The sequence below is a fragment of the Nanorana parkeri genome, unplaced genomic scaffold, assembly GCF_000935625.1.
Source record: "Nanorana parkeri isolate BGI_ZX_2015 unplaced genomic scaffold, ASM93562v1 scaffold718, whole genome shotgun sequence".
Lineage (NCBI taxonomy): Eukaryota > Metazoa > Chordata > Amphibia > Anura > Dicroglossidae > Nanorana > Nanorana parkeri.
In genome coordinates this window covers 784,276-804,105 of record NW_017306986.1, presented here as the reverse complement: position 1 = coordinate 804,105, position 19,830 = coordinate 784,276, and the positions used below count along the sequence as shown (strand labels likewise).

The window sequence follows — 19,830 nt, the reverse complement described above, 5'->3', positions numbered from 1 at the left end:
CTTGTCTTAGCAGGTGGATTTGAAGATGAAGTGGTATGTATTATACAACACAATATGTTATAAAATAGTTTTCTTTTTAATTCAAAGAGTATATGCAGGTGGTGTGTGGTGAAATAATCCACAATATATGATTTATGGTTATTGTTAAAGCTGAACTCAAAGCAAATGTCTAAATGCACAGATTTTTAAAATTTTTTTTTACCTGCTAAAGGATTTGAATTTCTGCCCATCCAGTCCTGAGATTTACGCAGCACAGCAGGGTGGAGAACTCCACTTTCTGTGCTATAGTTAAGAAATACATGCACCCAGCCTTCTGACTGGACAGTGAAAGAACAGCAGAAGCTTGATGGGTTTATATTTTTGCTTACTCTTCTTCACACCCGATTGTCTCCCAGTGCTGTGCCTCCCTCTGCTGTATAGGGCACCACAAAAGGCTGATATTAAGTCAAATTCAACTACTTGATTTTTTTAAAAATATTGTAATGATTTCACTATGAATGCATAATTGCATGAATGTGTATATTAAAGGAGAACTATGAGGTGAGTGCTTTTCACTCATCCTCATAGTTCTAGCCGACCTGTGACAATGAAACTGTCACAGGTCGGCTCAGTAGATCGGGAAGTGAGCGAACACATACCGGCGCTCTCTCACTTCTCGATCCTGTCACGGAGAGCCGTGACAGGGCAGGGACTGGATTCCCCCCTCCCCGCTCCGATCCTCCAGCGCTGACTAGCGGAACGGAGGGGGAGGGGGCGGGTACAGCTGGCTCTGCCTCTAGATAGGCACAGCCAGCTGTCACGCAGCTGGGCAGATCCAGACATAATTGTCGGGATCCCTTACAGCTGTGGCGTCTCAGTATACCGCGAGCTGCAGCGTATGAAAACGACGAACGCACTACACATGTTTGGTATCGCCGCGCACGCCGGAGTGAGAGCAATAATTCTAGGGCCAGTATTTTGAGGTATCTAAATTGATGACCTGTGGGGGCTTTTAAAGCATCTTCTATGGACTTTTTGGATTACTGCAGTTTTTTGCTGTTTCACGGACGCATGCAATTTGTAAACTCATCTTTTATATTTCATTTAAAAAATGGGTATTTTGTTGCGTTTTGGGTCATTTAATTAAATTTGTCACATAATGTTGAGGTTTAATAAGGAGTTGCGCTAATATTGCGCAACATAAAAATTTGCAACTACCACCATTTTATTCTATAGGGTCTTGGCATTCAGAAAATATATAATGTTGGGGGGTTTTAAGTAATTTTCAGGCCTAAAATGTGGAATATAACATGGGTACAAAAAATGAAAAAAAGGCCTCAGTCATGAAGGGGTTAAAGGGTTATTAAACCCCCAGCGTGTTTTTGCATATATCTACTGCTAGCAAGCAGTAGATATATGCAAAAACTTTTTTTTTTTTAAACAACTTTTCAAACAGGTTTAAACTCACTTGTGTCTTCGCTGCGCGCTCCCGTCCGAACATCTGAAAAGTCTCAGGCAGTCGCAAAGGATCTTGGGGCAGGCACATGCGCACTTCGGATGTTCGGCCAGGAGACAAGGAGAGACGCAAGGTAAGTCTATGGAGCAGCGTGCACCCGCACAGACTCTGTGGGACATCAGAGAAGAGGAGTCAGCGCTGGTGCCGGTCTCCGATCATCTGAAAAATACACTAAAGAAGATGATCGGATCAAGAGGCATGATTTTAGATAAGTCCTTACACTAACATTAGGGGAGGGGGGAATATCCTTTAATGCCACACTAAATTATTCGGTAAAGAGCTCCTTTTAAGTGCCGTAAATCATAGCAGCCTATCAGAATTTATTTTGCTCAAGTCAGACGTCGAATCAACACTTGGGCATTGGCCATCCTAAATTGCTAATAAGTAGTTGGAAGAATCGATTAAAGCAGAACTACAACCTCTTATCTCTTACAGTCAAGGAAGGTGCCATCTCTTAGCCTCTTTTTTAATTGCAGTTGCCATTGTCCTGTACGTGCGATCCGCTATGACACCGGCCATATGAGGACATGAAAGTTTGGTTGAGAGCTGAAATAAGCACTCTGATGACCTTGACAGTTGGCATGCCTTAAAAGTAACAGCTTTTGGGGACCATAAAATTGGTGGGTAAAGTTCCTCTTTCTAAAGACATTTTCTTTTTCTCAGGACCGGGGTGATGAGTTTACATACACCGGAAGTGGAGGTCGAGATCTTTCTGGAAACAAAAGGATTGGAGAACATTCATTTGATCAGACGTTGACTCACATGAACAGGTTAGTTCCTTCCATGAAATATAAATATGCACAGATTTAGTGGATGATGTTCGGAATCCAAGTGTACTTGATATTTTTTATGACTAAAACTATTTATAATGGAGAAGTCATGTTAACATGCAAAACTGGTCTTTTTGGTCTAATGTGTTCCCTACCGTATATTGTTTATTTGTGGTCTGTGGTTAAGGAGTTTTGTATTGATAGAAGTCACTGACTGTACCGTAACTCAAAGCCTACGATTTGTCACATAGTTTTGCAGTTGAAAACTAGAATCCTTATTTTATCCCTCTATTACAGATAAACTGTTGCAGTGCCAGTAATTATTATTGATATTATAGTCAACTTAATTGTTTCATATATTTTTAATTATATAAATGTAAGGTGTCCTATGCAAACACCCTGGTCCGAGTATAAAGTGATGATGTGTTTCACATTTATCAGCTGCCTTTCCCTTAAGGCTAGTGTGCCTACCGGTACTTGGATGCCCCCAGTACTATAATCTCTGCCCGTGGATGTTGCTACAGACCCATAAAGTAAACGCAGCGTAGGGCAGTGGAAGGTGAGTTCAGTAGTAGAAGAGGAATTCAGGTCAGGGCCGGCAGCAGACGAGTATCTAGTAAATGTAGCAAAAGGTCGGGGCAGGTAGCAGACAAAGGGGGATCCAGAAAACGTAGCCAAGGGTCAAGAGCGGTATCGGACAAGCAAGAATTCAGACACAGGTGCAGACTTGATCAGCTGGAAACATATGATAAGCACTGAGGAATAGGCTAATGATGCTTAAATAGAGCGCCACCAGCGACACGGCCAATCCCAAAGCTGGAGGTGTGTGAACAGATTCATTAGGTCAAAGCTGATTAGACTAGTGCTGCAGCCAGCAAAACACTCGCAGAGACAGCATTAATTAGCCCACACCTGACAAGAAGCCTGGGATGAGTGCAGCGGCAACAAGCAACCACCAGAAGGAGCTGGGAGGTCGTTAAAGGAGTAGGGTCACTAGACATGCTCCTAACACTCATATGGTGCAAGCAGTAACTGAGTCCTGTGTGTATGGTTTGTCAGCACTTTGGTAAAGACTTGGTTATTTGATAACATTTTGTGGCTCGGTTATGTTTGTTACAAATAAATATATCCTGCATGCAAATTTATGGGTCTGTTTATTATTTATTTTGTGGCTACTGGCTCTGAATCCTGGCTGTTGCTGACAGCTAGGGTGCCCACTGAAGATGAGGAACCAAAGTGGTTGCCTGTCATGTGATTACAATGTCAGCTGTGACATGGTGATTCCATGCAGGCTGGAGGCTTCGTTTAAAACAATTGGAGTCTTCGGCTTGCATATGAACACTGCCATCCAGACCTGCATATGAACACTGCCATCTTTTTTAATACATTTTTGTGTATTTGTCAGTCTATAAACAAAAAACATTGGAAGGTTTTTTTCTTAAAACTGTGTGCCAAATAAAAGCCCTTTATGTCCTTAAATATACAAAAATATTAAACTATGCAAATAAGTCATTGGGTTATTGTCCAAAAAACAGATGCATGCTGACCTTGTTAAATTTGGCCTGGGCATCCAGGTATCGATGATCTCCAGTCATGAAAGAGTTAGTGGTTTTCCGGCAGTTTTATTGAAAGCTGCCCATTCACTGCATGATTCTTGTAGGAGAATCGCGGGAAATCCCGCGATCGTACAAGAATCGTGCAGTGTGAATGAAGGCGTGCGACCGTTTCTACTGTACGGTCGCATGTCTAAGGAGCATGCTAGAAAACCAACCGAAAATCGTACGATTTTCGGCTGGTTTGAATGATGCTTGGGAGACAAATGCCGAACGGGCCGGTGTGTGCACACCGCACACCGGTGATGATCGCAAGTGCGATCTGCCTGTCCATGATGGGCAGATCGTACGTTTTTTTAATTACTTTACAACCATCGCAAGACTAAGGTCTTGCGATGGTTGTAAAGTGTATGGATGGATAGATAGAGCACCAGGCATATCCACAGCTTAGATGAAGGGACGTGGTACAGGGTGAGGGTTATTATTTCCAACATTTATTCATGTTAAAATATTAACAAGGACCAGAGATTGGGAAATTTCAGAATCTCATGCTTCAGTTACTACAAGGAGTAAAGACCTGGGGTTGGATCTTAATATTGTCAGATGAGTTTGGTCTGTTCATAATAATACATGGCCATTATGTACTAATGTATGCCATGTTTAAAAGTTTCTTTCTATGCTGAAATATACTGTTATAAAGGCCCCCCCAGGTATTGAATGTATGGAAAAACCCCTGTGGGCCTCCAGGCTGTCCTCTGGCTCTGATGCAGTTCCACTTGGACTGAATCAAATCAGAACCACCTTTACAACCCTGAAAAGGATCTCAAAGTGGAGTAGGTCCTGTGCAGTAACAACAATGATAGGTACCGAGGACACAGACTGTCACTGATTCCATTACAGATATTGAATATTTAGCTAGTAATTAAGATGCTGAACTTTGCTGGTATACCAGAAGGCGCTCTTCAACATATTCAGTCCTAGCTGTGATGAAATGGTTTTGTGATCAACACTCCAAATACTTTAGTGGAAGTAAGAGGAAAAGTAGTGTCATCACATGGTACTCACCCTGCTGATTGTTTACCTACAGCCTTAGAGATGCAGCTTAATGCCTACTGTATATTCACACATGCCATACTGCCTACATTTATTTAGGAAACATAGACTATAGCACACATGGAGGATGGGTCAACACTTCAGACACTGGAATACCCCTCTGTGAATATTGTGCAAATTGTGTTTGCAAAAGCACATTGCAGGCCTGTCTTTTTTGACAGAAATGGATGGGGATCTGTCATGCACACACCAATGCGTGTCCAAGAATCAGTCATCAAGCTGGGTCTCACAAGATGCAGCTATGTGTGTGCTTCAGCCCAGAAATACAAAGCAAAAGTTGTTTTCTTCCTTGTATTTTTTTAGTACAATATTAGGACGCAGTATAATATAACGTTACTCCATCACTGAAATCCTGTAACTATGGAGCTTGCAGCCAAAGGAAGCAGAAGATACCAATGGGTTTGTTTTCTAATAGAGTTTGCCCACTGAGGTTTTTGGTTTGTGATGGTCTGATGTTGTGGGGTATTCCTTTCTATATGCACTACTTGTTATGTCACTGTGGTGATTCATTTTCCTTCAAATATCAGAACATGAAATGTAGCATTTATTGCTTGCAAGGTTACAAGTATGTACCTATTATCTGTAAATCCCATTATTTAATCTGATCAGCATACCTGAAATCTTTGTATTGTCTTTGTATTATTTTAGATAGGTTAGAAAGGATATAATAAAACCATATAGATCACTTAAATGGATGTCCTCCCTTTTTTCTTTTCTTTTACATACTCTTATGAATTAATTGGTAATTAAATATAATGTATATGTTACCCTTCATTTTAAAATTAATAAATGCTACATCTTTTTTTGTTCTTGGTGGCAAGAGCTTTCCATAAATATTTACATAAGCAGTCTTAAACAATGTGTATAATTGTGCACCTGTAAGGCTTTAATGGAGCTGTCCTCAGCGCCATCTGGTGGCCGTAATGCAGTATTACATGAGATTCTTTTTTGCCTTACAGAACACATGGCACTGCCATTTCTTTATAAATAGACCCCTATGTATTATTGTATCTAAAATGGCCCAATCTAAGAGCCCTGATGGATAGTAATAAAAGTACAAATATATGCACACACTCACACCCTCTGATTTTTTCTAATATTTATTGCAAAGAAAACGTTATACTTTAACTCTACCAATGACATGCTTACACTATGATTGTTACGTGATTGATTGAGGCGTTCATATTGCACAGTGTTTATTGTGCTCTCATCTTCTTGCATCCCCTTCTAGGGCCCTGGCCCTAAATTGTGATGCGGCCCTGAATGATAAAGATGGAGCCGAGTCTAAGAATTGGAGAGCCGGAAAGCCTGTCCGCGTAGTCCGAAGCTCCAAGGGGCGTAGAATCAGCAAATATGCCCCCGAAGATGGCAACAGATATGATGGCATTTATAAGGTCTTCCACCCCACGAGAATGGCTGCTTAAATGTCTCTGCTGAAAAAGTTCCCCGAATTAATTTCACCTGAAATGTTTCTGTTATTTTCTTCTATATAAATGTCCGATTTTGTGAGAAGGAATTTTTTATATGAGCTGTACATGAGTAAACCTATTATAATAGCAGTTTAGGAATGTAACAACCAATCAGATTGTTGCTTGCTTTTATATAATGCATTGCAGGTAGTAGGTTGTTTATGGTTATCGGAATATACTGCGTTGAGTTAGAAATGCTTCCCTCTCCAACGGTAAAAGAGAACCATATGGTAATCTTTTTATCCCATAGTTCTCTTTAGGGTCACGGGAGGACATATACTAACCTCCTTTTGTGACCCGAAACTCAGTATATATATATTGCCCCATATATACAGAGAGTGCCGCAACCGGGACGGATCCTGACCATACTGTCGAGATCCATCCAGCTGTCTGACAGCGGGCTCTGTCTATCTAGAGGCAGAGCCAGCTGTGCCCGCCCAGGGGGAGGGGGGAATCCTTGCCGGGAGCGGTGACTGACTCTACAGGGAGATGATCGGGACGTGAGCGAGCAACAGTAGAGCCGACGTGTGACAGTTTCAATGTCGCACGTCGGCTCGAACTATGAGGATGAGTGTAAATCACTCACCTCATAGTTCTCCTTTTAAGTAAATGAAGGCAAAGATCTTTGCATAAGCTTATTTAAGTATGGAATTTCTCGGGGCTTGCAACTTTTTTATTTAGAAATCCATTTGTTGTAAAAAACACTATGAATACTGCCTGGCTTTGTTATGTAGGTGGTAAAATACTGGCCTGAAATAGGCAAGTGTGGGTTCCTAGTATGGCGATATCTATTGCGGAGGGATGACGTAGAGCCTGCTCCATGGACTGCGGAAGGCATAGAACGCTCAAAGAAACTTGGCTTGACATTACAGGTGAGGACAGGGGCACAGTGTGCATTATTCTTTTGTTTTAATTGACAAGTCCAATTCAGAGTAACAGGTCCCAGCAGTGTAATTCCCCCTGCAGCTTCATTTCATTCACATGTTTGTTTTTTTTGTCATTTAAAAATGGTTTTGTGTGAAGTTGAACTAAATTCCACTATACTTACCTCCCATCCATTGATGCGAGCACCTTCTTCCAGGTTCGGTGCTTTTTGACCCTTTTGATTGGCTGTCCTGGGATGGCATAACATGGGGGTTAATTCTTCCTGGCGCCAAGACATGCTGAGCATGTACACTGAATTGCCCACGTGCAGCTCAGTGTACATTCAGAACAAACGTTGCTGGCAGGCTGGTAAGACCTTTTTATTGCAGAAGAGACAGAGAGAGTCTCAAATGCAATAAAAGCCTGCCTGGCAGAGATATTTGACTCAAAAGCTTTAGTTTACTCAACCCTTTCATTGCCAAGGACGCAAGGCTTACATTGGAACAGAACTGCTTGCAGCTGGCCAGTTCCATAAGCCTTATGCCCTCTGCATTCCCTTATAAGATCAGGGTCGCTTCAGCAGATCACAGCCATTTATAACAAAATATGATCAGTACTGAGCACTTCTGTGTGCAACGTTAGTGAGTGCCGGGCGGCAGAAGAGAAGATCAACGACTCAATCTCTCATATTTTTTTTTTCTCACAAGAGAACCATCCGTGGTCTGCTTAGAGCTATGAGATATTTCCCCAAAGTATAGAGCTTGCGCCCGGGTTAAGCTTCTCTCCTGATCCACAGGTAATCATTCCACGTAGGATTACGTGTGGACAGGTGAGGCTACCCTATCGATTAACATGAATGGGCGCATGGGCCTGATCTCTATGGACACACCTTGGGATTCCTGTTGCTAGAATCTCCACACACCTGTGTGCATAGGGCCTTAATGTGGGGAGCAGGGCCCGGCAGCAATAGGGTTAAGCTGAAGCACGAATTAAATACAAAAGCCTGTAATTTTTTTACCGATTTAGTGAGTAGATACTTGCTAATAATTATGATTGAAATACATTGTAAAATATTTGTTTTGGCATGAAATATAGTTTCCAGAGGGATATTTGGAAGCCATGGCTAACAAAGAGAAAAAAGTCAAGAAACCACCTACAAAATCTGAGCCCAGCAGTCCAGCCAGTTCATCCAATCAGAGTTCCAGGAGCCAGAGCAAGCCAAGTACCCCAGAGCACAGCCATGGCACTCGCAGCAACTCCAAATATAGCGGCACCCAAAGCAATGGAAACCAGAAAAGGCAAATCGAAGAGGGTATGTTTTCAGAAAATATTCATGTCCTCCTCATAATCTGCAATATATATTTTAGGGTTTCATGACTATGTCTTGTAGTATAACATGACATCATTGTAATTCATGAATGTGTTCAATCCATCTCTTTCACTTACTAGTATGGAGATCTGCAGGTCTGTTGTGTGGAATGGTTTTCCCCAGTCTGAGTTCTCTGGCTGACGGGAGATGTAGTAAATGAATACTTGTAAAAATGGCTTTAGAAACTTGCTCAGAAGAGCTGTGTGCAGGTCAGGAATGGTTTTCCCATCTTGGCTCACATTTCCTAAAGTGAGGGATAAAAGGGTCACATATTTTGAGACGGAATGATGTAGAGATGTGGGGTATCATCTATGGTATGAAGGAGACTAAGGTCATTCTCTTAACATTGGTAGGTTCTTCTGTTCCTTTTTGCCATTTTAGCTAACCTTCTGTGACTGAGCAGTTTAAGGGAGTTCTAAAGTCCCAGCACATATGATCCTGTTATAACATCAGCATTGTGATAAGAACACTTATTAGAGTTGTTTTTGAAATTGCAATCAAAGGTCACTTTTAAAAAAATAAATCGTTTTTATGTAGCGAGTGGTGCCTTCTGTCTTCCCATCACTTTCATCAACTTCCTGTGCTTTCCTTGTTGCTTGATGCGATGCAATCTCAATTTCTCAAGACTACATCCCATCATGCACTGCTTCCAGCAAACAATGATAATGTTACATTGTTCAGATGTTGAGTTGTGGGGGCGTGGCCTGGACATGGAGCTGTGAAGACACGCTTTAGGGGAGCTCTGTGACCACCAAGCTGGATCTACGTTTTAGCTGACTTTATCTCCACAATTTACCCATGCCCAAGGAGCCGAAGGCTTGCGGTACTCACGGTGACCCCCGCTCTGCCTCGATCTACGACTTTTTTGCCCGCAAATCACCGGGTCCGACTCCCGCGGCGGCCTCCAAGATGGCGCTCACACGCTCCTCCACGGCCGGTCTCCAGTCGGGTAAGAAGCAGACCCGTACCACACTGCCTTTGACTGCTGACACAGGGGAGTCCCACGATCCTGACAGCCCCCTGTCCTTGGCCCTGCTCCCGGACACGCCGCGGCTAGAGTCCCCGCCCGGCCCCTCGGCGATCCCACATGTGCCGGGCCTGGTCATTCAGGACGGGGGAGGCCTGAGCGGCTTGCTGCCACATCTACCCACTAAGAGAGACCTAGATAACATGGCTTCCTCCATTGTTGCGGCCCTGACGAAGGAAATCCATGATCTTACCCACCGCATCACGGAGGTGGATACCCGGGTCACGTCAGTGGAGTCCGTCACATCCTCACTATCGACCAGAATGGACGCCCTGGAGGCAGATGCGAGAGTGACGACCACCCGCCTGCTATCCATGCACCTGCGCCTAGACGACTCCGAAAACCGGAACCGCAGAAACAACCTGCGCCTACGAGGCATACCGGAGGCTACGGCTGGAGTCCACCTTAGAGACACCGTGACAGCGATTCTCAATGCCCTCCTGGGAAAGCCCCATGATGCGGCCCTGGAGCTTGACCGGGTCCATAGGGTTAACGGGGCCCGTCCTCCCACACCCTCTGCTCCAAGAGATGTTCTCTGCAGGGTTCATTTTTTCGCCATAAAGGAGGAAATCGTCAGACAGGCCTGGCGGCATGGCCCCTCCGATTTTGACGGTGCCACCATCAAAATAATGCCGGATCTCTCTCGCCATACTCTCCGCATGAGACGCACAGTCCGTCCCCTGCTGGACCTTATTCGCTCCGCATCAGCCACGTATCGCTGGGGACACCCGTTCCACCTCATCGTACGCCGAGATGACGCCTCCTTCCAGCTACATTCACCTGACCAGCTCCCGGCACTGTTTCGTTTCCTGGATGTGGACCCTGTAGACGTCCCCAACTGGCTAGAGTTCCCATTAGACAAAGCAGGACCTGTTGGCTTGGCACCTCTTGTCACTCTCGTGGTTTGGCCACTGTAATGCCGTCAGATGTTGAGTTGTAGTTCAGATGGCAGGCTCTGAGTTGTGACACAAGGAAGTGCATATTCACAGGCCTCAGTGAAATTGTCAGTGCATTGAGGAAGTACATCTCAAAGCAATTAAGTAAGTTTACAAACTTCTACATCAGTGATTCTTAACCTTCCTGAGGCCGGGACCCCTTGGTAACATTTGCCAAGTTGTGGTGACCCCCAAAGGTAAAATTTAGGGATGACGTGGCTGCTACAGCGACATCTGGAGGCATGGCAGGAGAACTGACACTGCTGCGCTAGGAGTGAGCTGAGGAGGACTCTTTCCCGATCTCTGCAGCTGCGGACCGGGAAAATGGAATGCATACATATTGCACCCGCCCTCTGCTGCTGTCAATCACTAGAAGGGGAACTGATGGAGAACTTCAGGTCCCCCTCTGCTGATTGGCAGCATCAGAGGGCGGGTGCAATAGCTAGTTTGCTATTGGCTTTTGCAAAGTGAAATAGCCAATAGGAATCTAGCTATGCATTCCTATGGTGGGTTTTTTTTTTTCTGACTTACGGCGGCCTCCGATTTAAAAAAAAAAAACACAGAGCAGAGAAAGGTCCCGACCTTTCCGGGAGAAAGTGTTTCTCTCCCGGCGGCCGAGAGCCACTAGGCGACCCCTGGCAAATCGTCATTCGACCCCCGAGGGGGTCCCGACCCACAGGTTGAGAACCACTGCTCTAGATGGATGTGATTATTAGGAGTGGGATAGAACTTATGGTAATTTAATATAGAAATACATATTTGTAGTTTTTGACTGTAGATCCCTCTTTATTAAACTAAATACTGAACTAATAGAGAAAAGAGTAGTAAATCATTGTGAGGGAGGGTTACAAAGACTCACACACAGTAAGGCTCTGTGTTAAGAATGTGTGGCTATGAGTTGTTTGTTTCTATATTGTGTAAACCTAAAACCTGTGTGTAACATTGTATAACAATGTAATATTGTATCACTTCGAGCACCTCCTCATCCTGGTCAGCTCTACGTTTCAGAATGGCTCACAGCTAGGTCTGACCAGTAGAGGGCACCCTTTACCAATGTGCCCTAGGTCCTCCTGCTTCAGGCGATGGTGCTTTCATGATTTTATTGGACATTTTGTTTTTTATCGCTTACCATTACAGATGACACAAATGAGGACACCTTGCCATCCAAGTCTGTGAAGCTGTCAGAGGAGGAGGGGGAAGAGGAGAAAGCTGGGGAAGCATTTCAACTCACTGAACAGCAGGATTGGCTTATTAAAGAGGACTCTCAAAACCAGAAGCTGTGGGATGAGGTTCTGTCTTCTATTAAGGAGGGCCCTGTAAGTGTGACTGATATGTTATTAAGTGTCATTAAGATGCATGATTTTGTTTATACCAGGATATACATTCCCACATATCACTGTTCTGTTTTTTTTAATTTTTTTATTTAACCACTTGCTGACTGGGGTTTTAAACCCCCTTCCTGGCCAGGCTCTCTATTCAGCGCTGCGGTACTTTGATATTTATTTCGTCATGCAACGCTGTACTCAAATTCATTTTGGATTATTTTTTGGGGACACATAGAGCTTTCTTCCAGGCATATCCCTTGTGGTGGGTGCTCTAGTGACTGCGGGTGGCGCCGCTTCAGATCCAAATAGTAAAGTATGTCACCAGCACACCATGGCTCAATCTTCAACCAGTGATCATTTTATTGATGCACACACATCTTGTCAGCATGCCTGATGAAGGGACCCTGAGTGGCTCCGAAATGTTGCAGTGTGAAGTGATGTGTGTGCATCAATAAAATAACTGCTTGAAGATTCAACCATGCTGTGCTGGTGACATACTTTACTATGTCGTATAAATAGACACCAAACATGTCAAGCTTTAAAATTGCGTGCGCCCGCAAAATCGCAGAAAACTACCATACCCAAAATTGGCCATATGCGACACTTTAAAAGCTTTTACCGCTCATCAGTTTAGTGTTATCAGTGATTGATGGGCCTACAATTATTGCGGATGGCAAGTGGTTAAGTCTAGTTTAGAAATTAAAGTAATGGTCTTGACTGGTATGATTACATTAGTTGTGTGCAGAATTCTCTGAATATTCCCAGAATTGTTATTTTCCAGTAAAGCTACTGTATGTATATCTGAACACAACATGGCAGCTCACTCCATAGTATACAAAGTGCTCTTAAATTTGACTTGGCGTGGACCTCTTGCAATCCTTTTGTACAGTAGAACTCTGGAAGACTGGTAAGAACAGCAGTAGGTACCAATCGGATGTGCTGCAGTGCTAGTAAGGAACGTAGTAAGGATGAGTGGGGGAAAAAAGGATGAGCTCACCTGCTTCTTTCACTATACGTGGAGGTGACCAAGCTGTGTAGCTAAACTGCAGTAGAGAAAAGTCAGGTCACTGACCATACTGGTGGCTGGACTGTCTAGATGTCAGGAATGGTTGGGTAGGTGTGCATACCCTTAGCCAAGGAAAACATCTACTATCTACACTGAGTGACCAGATTATTATGACCACCTGACGTTTGTAGGCAAATTAGCGATAATTAGCTATAATTTCGCGCTGAAGTTGCTAGAGGGCCAGACCATTATAAATAGGGAAGCAGGTTGTTTACCACAACAGTAGAAGTGAAGATATGGGCAAACAACGCGATTTAACAGCCTTTGAACGTGGGATGATTGTTGGCGCTCGGAGCCATGGAGCGAGTATCAGCAAAACAGCAGAATTCGTTAAATGTCCAAGAGCAGCTGTTGTTAAAGTGTTTAAAGACTGGACTGTCAGCCGAAACTCTGGGTCTGAACGTGCAAATTGTGGCCGTCAGCGACTAGTCAATGTTAGGGCAGAACGGAGGGTGGCAAGGCTGGTACAAGCCAACAGAAGGGCAACAGTGCAGTGTCAGATTCCTCGCATCACCTTTCAACATCTCGTGGAGTCACGAGGCGGCCCAACAAAGTAATTTCGTGGAGTTATCTCGTGGCCCAACGAAGTACTGATGGGGTGGTCATAATAATCTGGCCACTCAGTGTATGTATTAGAAGTGTGTGTTTAGCTGTTTGCCTGGCATTCAGCTTTTAACCCCCAGAACGTGGACACAAGGGACATACACACACACACACACACACACACACACTATACCTAGCTTGGTTGTTTTAAAATTATTATGTCTCATAATTTTTTTTTATTTTTTTTCTAGAACTTTCTGAAAAAAGTTGAGGAAACATTTATGTGTGTGTGCTGCCAGGAGTTAGTTTACCAGCCAGTTACAACAGCATGCCTCCACAATGTGTGCAAAGTGAGTAAACCCTTTTCATATTTGCATGTATCCCAATCACTTTTGCTTTATGCTAGTCATCTGTGCAGGTGTATATAAATGGGATCTCAGTATATATTGTATAGGGAAATGATTACAGATTAAGGGACTCATTCTAGCACTGAAAGTTTAGTCTAGGATGAAGTCAAAGCACCCAGCATGGTATTGGCTACCTTAACCATTTTTACAGGGCCCTTATCCCCATCATACAAAATGCAGCCATCATAATATTGCCCAATGATCTCTACTTTGCAATAAGGAGAAACATCAGGGCAGAAAAAGGGATCATGTCCTCCCCATAGTGCAAAACTCAAATGGAGATTGAGGACTTGTTCCAGTGATAATAGCTGGCAATATTGGATGGGGAACAAGAGACACTCGCCCTTATGGGCCAGTGATGTCATCCACCCAGGTAAGCTCCAACACCTTAAGTAGGGTGATCTCCTGTTCTGGGGAGGTGGTGAGGGAGTATGGATGAGTAGGCCAACTTTAGCAGGTGACTGTGTTTTTAAATATAGAGCTTCCAGTGATGAATAGGACTGTGAAGTAACTGTCTTTGAATAAAATGTACTTTTTGTTGTTGTTTCAGAGCTGTTTGCAACGTTCCTTCCGAGCCGAGGTCTACACCTGTCCAGCATGTCGTTTTGACCTTGGAAAGACTTACAATATGGTTCCTAACAAGGTCCTGCAAACACTGCTCGACCAGTTTTTTCCTGGCTACACCAAAGGACGGTGATTGGTTGTGCTCCCACAGCATTTCCTTTTTGACTTTTTATAAATAAAGACAGATTCAATAAATCACAAAAAAAAAAAGAAAAAAAAAAAGAATATTGGACCAACAGAGGCAGCGTGGAATGGAAACACTTTCTTCAAATCAGGGGGGAATGTTCTTCCCTCATGTCTCCATGTCTTCTGTTTTTGACTGTTGCAACATCCGAGGTAGTCTGTCTCTTAAGACCATGGATTTAGACACCACCGTCACATGCTGGCTACCACACCTACAGTCTGGCTTGTATTAACTACCTCAGAACAGAGGAAGAGAATACATGGGGACAACGAGAGCAAGTAATTGATCACCTGAAGTTCAGCAACGCACAGCCTCCTGGTTGTTCAGTCATTCCTGGTCCATGACATTTTTCTGCTCCAGTGCCAAGAGGGTCCACAGTGTGTTGTAGGAAAAAGGCTTGTAGACTCCTTTCAGAAAGGAAGGGCTCAACGTACACTGACAGCACTTAATACAAAGAGTTGTGTTAGATTACAGAACAGTAAACTCAAGTTTTTATTCTTTCCTTTTTTACTATCTTCCTTTCCCCCTTTTGTTCTGTTGCAGAGCTTATTTGTAGTTTATTACTGTGAGCTTCTCTCCGCTTTATATTTTGTACCTTATGCCAGCTGACTACTAATATTACTAATGAGAACAATATGTATGCATTGTTGCAACATTAGTGTAATGTAATCTGTGTTTTTTGCTTTAGTCCCCTTTTTTCTTTTTTGCTCTTAGAGATAATCAATACACTCTAGCAATGTGATTTTACATTTGTTGTCTTTCCAATACAGAAAGCCACTTTTTTTTTTTATTAGTTGACATTTTGTATGCTTCAGTAGAGCCTTGTATCAGTGGCAGTACAATCTGCAAAGCATTGCAAATGGTGACAGTTATAGCTTGGAGAGGGTCTAAACTAGCTTCCTATTGTGATCTCAAATTTTATACACAGTATATCCCCTAAAATATACCTTATTAAATATTTTATGATTCTGAAATGTTGCTTATGTTTATTTGCTGGTCTATGCTGTGTACCTGTAGAAACATAACCCTTCTTTTTTCTAGAGAAATGTTTTTTATACGATGAAGTTTTTTTTAATTTTTTTTTTAATGAAAATATTTTGTGTATTTGCTCAGTGAGGTTTTGTCTGATAATTGGTATAAAGTGGCTTGTTTATCTCTGGTGGTCTTTCTTAATTGGTAGGTGGAGTGACATAATGAGACTGTAAATAAATGGTTTAGGGCAATAGGGAGAACCTAGAGCTAGAGCTGAAAGTCTAATCGGATGCATGTCCAGTGCACAATTCACTTTGTGTAGTAGGAGATGGTTTTCATTGGCTTTAGCACCTTTATGCCTGGAAGCCTGTGATATTTTTGCATCAGTATTTTTTTTTTGCACTATATAGGAGATCCAAGGCTTTATTTTTCCCCTAATTATGGCTTCATTGCATAATGAACACTATACTGGAACATGAAAGCAGATTGTGACATTTATAAAACGAGTGAAAAGTTTGAACTGCTGATCTGTATAATTGTTCCAGGTCAGTGACTCACTAGATCACCCTACAGTGTGCATTCATTTTATTGATAGTTGTCATCACAACAAGTGCTTTTGGGGCCGCGTAGGGTCCCCTTCATTAAGCTCAAAAATGACATTATTTTTGAGCCTAATGAAGGGGACCCTACACGGCCCTGAAAGCACTTGTTGTGATGACAACTATCAATAAAATGATTTTGCACTGAAGTGGAATTTTCATGCTGGTGTGCTGATGACATCTATGTTTATATCTGTATTCTGAGCAGTGCCTTCCACGGTCATTTCATGTACCTGCTTGTTTTGAGATATCCGGTCAGGGGTGCAGCAAGGTAGGGCTGCAGCTAACAATTTTCAGAATCGATTAGTTGCACAATTTTTTCAACTAAGTGATTGGTTGCATTAAAAAAATCTCTCTCTCCCCATCCCATGTCTAATCACCTGAAGGCAGCAGCATATCACCCATGGTCTAAGACTACAAGATTTTGTGTCCTGTAATGTACTGCAAAAAAAAAAAAAAGGATTTTGCTGGCACGATACAAATCCTTTTTACTGTAAATAAAACCATATGCATTTTATTTAGGGATGCACTGATACCATTTTTCCAGACCGAGTACTGATATTTTTCCTCAAGTACTCGCCAATACCAATTACTTATACCCTTTTTGTTTTTTCCTTTCCCATGTGACAGTTTTTCTAAAGCAATACAGACTAATGATTTTAGGACAGTGGTGGAGCACCAGGGCATGGTCGTGGCTGCAACCCTGGTAGTTCTGCCACTGACTCCAAGCTGCAGAGGGACAACAAATCCCAGCAATGCAGAATAATATGAATCTACATAATCTGTGTTGCTCACCAGGGCTGTGTGGACGAGTACAGGTCTCCCTCATGGCAGTAAGGGTCTCACCAGGACTGCGGGGGCAGGTGCGATCTCCCCATGGCTGTGCCCGGGTTTCCCCAGTAGGTGAAGGAGAAGATATTTGGCTAGACCAGCGCTGTAAGTTCCCCAGCAAGCATGGGACCTTACGGCAGCCAAAGTAATTAACATTTTTTAAAGGGCCGCTATTGGGGCATATTCATGAGTACAAGTACTCATAAAAATGCCCAGTATTGGCACTGGTGCATCCCTAATTTTATTCTATAATTTGCCCCTTTTTAAAATTATAGTAAAATTTATGTTTCTGGTACACAAAGCAAATAATTTTTGTATTCGACACAAAACATATTTTCATGCGACACAAAATGTGATTAAAAAATGTAGAACAAAATATATTAATGGTAAAAAATAAAGACATTTTAATAAATCCGCACAACAATAATACCTACTGCGAGGAGGGAGTTAATTCCAGAATGTAGGTGAACGGTTATGTTCTTCCATCCAACGTACATAGGACCATATGCACCCTAAAGGAATTCAAAAGCCCATGCTGGAGCCTGCACACAGATTGGATTATGGGGGCCTAGTCCTGGACATGGAGCTGGCCAGGGTGTTCCTTCCACAGGAAAAACTGCTGTCTCTTTATGCTCAATGTTAAAGTCCAGGAGCAGGCTGACCATTCACATTAGCATAAAGGTTCTTGGCAATATGGCATTGGAGTCAGAGAAGTGCTTCCGATGCCTTGGAAGTTGCTAACTTTCAGGCTTGGAGCAGATCCTCGGCTCCCAAACAACATCTTGGAGCACAGGGAGATTCAGTTGTCTCTGTATTGCACGAATCCACAGTTGCAGAGTCTTCCTACCAGGATCCAGTCAGGCAAAGTCACAGCTGTAGCATACATCAACCATCAGGGAGGCAGAAGAAGCCATGCCGCAAAGAAAAGCAGAACTAATTGTGGCTTGGGCAGAAGAACTTCATGTTCTAGCCCTATACACCATACTCATTCAAAGCATGGAAAATTGGCAGGTGTGTTGAGAGACACCATCCGATGCTGTGGTCATGCAAAAATGTCCTCGGCCATAAAGGAGTCACGAGCGGAAAAAGTTTAAGAAGACCTGGTCTAGAGGAAGTCCAGACATTCTTATAAAGCATGGTCAGATACTCCCTGGATCAATGATCTTCCATGGTATTTCTATATCATGCAGCAGATATGTTTTGTGCAGTTAGAAATACATCCAGCCCCCTTTTTTTTAAGAAATCTACCGAGTTGGCCAGACATGCTCTTGCAAAATACTATTTCTACAGCTCTTATTGTAAAGAACCCTTTCTATATGCTACAATTATATATAGCTTTCTCCAGTCCTAAAAAATGCTGTTCTGTATTTGTGATGATCTTCACAAGTTTACTGTAGAATTGACATATTTATAGGAACTGATTATATTACCTCTGAATCGCCTCTTCTCAGGGGGAGGATAAACTCAGTTCAGCTAATGTTTTTTCAAAGCAGAGGTCCATGGTTATTCATGCATGCATAGTAAAAACATGGTGTTCTAATATAATCTGGGGGTGGTATTTACTTACCTAATGTACAAGTAGAACAGTACCAACAGATGTTTTGTAATATTATGAAAGGTCAAACCTCCCAGCTTGGAATATTTATACAGGTGATGATGTAATTTGTTATGTATTTTATACAGTTGCACAACTACCTCCTCACCATCAGTATGCTCTTCTTAAAAGGATCCTGTTTGATTCCCCTTATCACACAAAAAAACACTTAATTGTTAAGGAGACCCTGTCACCTCACCATTCATTTCAACCACAATCTTCCTATAAGGTTGTATGTACATTTAACATATATTCTTTATTCTCTAGTGAGGGAAAAGGGAAGCCATTAACTGATGGTTCTACTGCCACCTACAGGATGCCATATAACCCAACATTTAATGATTTGTGTCCCTCAATAAACTCCCAAGAAAAGGATTTTTATAGGGAGTACAAAAATCTTATTTTATGCATGTTTTACCTGTAAAATCCCTTGGATGTGATGTCAGTAGACTCAATGCTATTACTCAAGTGACATTTTATAGTATTCCCCTTCACTCCTCCCCTGGCAGATATTTGTGGGTGGTCTGAAGGAATACTTTCCTTCCTTTCCTATACAGGGACTTGTAAGGTGTGGTTCTACATATCACATAACCCCAGAGGAATGAGCAGGCACAAAAAAAAAAAAAAAAAAAAACACCCCTGGGGTTTTTTGCTCATCGCAGCTCAACTGCACACAGGACACAAAACCAGCAGCAGGTAACACATAGGAAGATGGAGGGGAGACACAGCAAGGAACAACAACAACAGGCTGGCTGACTCTATATCCCGGTCACCATGACCGGCAATGTGCCTTCCTTTAAAAAACAATATATTCTGGAGCAATACCCAGGAAATCTCTAAGATGCATTATAGCACCCAGGGGCATAACTAGAAATCACAGGACCCCATAGCAAAATTGTCATTTTCCGGCTGCAGTGAGGGGAAAAAAAAAAACCTCTGAAATAAAATAAAGGGTTTAGCAAACTGATTGCAGAAGACGATCAAACCCAAAAATTGGAGCGACAAATGCACAAGTAAAATTTAGTGCCCCAAACGCACAATAAAAAAAAAGACCTTTTTTTGTAAAATATAAAAGATGAAATTACAAGTAAATAGATACCCAACATGTGCAGGTTAAAAATTGCATGCATCCGTGAAACTGACAAAATTC

General features: G+C 42.6%; 1 protein-coding gene across 1 annotated transcript in view; it reads left to right on the top strand.

The window, feature by feature from the left end:
• Positions 1-15,734, top strand: part of UHRF2 (ubiquitin like with PHD and ring finger domains 2) — a 76,507-nt gene extending 60,773 nt beyond the window's left edge. The window contains exons 9-16 of the mRNA XM_018564058.1: positions 1-33; positions 2,159-2,265; positions 6,163-6,325; positions 7,135-7,272; positions 8,360-8,438; positions 11,733-11,911; positions 13,781-13,879; positions 14,487-15,734. Coding sequence (XP_018419560.1) covers positions 1-33; positions 2,159-2,265; positions 6,163-6,325; positions 7,135-7,272; positions 8,360-8,438; positions 11,733-11,911; positions 13,781-13,879; positions 14,487-14,633 — 945 coding nt within the window. The 3' untranslated portion in view covers positions 14,634-15,734. The remainder of the gene's footprint in view (positions 34-2,158; positions 2,266-6,162; positions 6,326-7,134; positions 7,273-8,359; positions 8,439-11,732; positions 11,912-13,780; positions 13,880-14,486) is intronic.
• Positions 15,735-19,830: the final 4,096 nt, after the last annotated feature.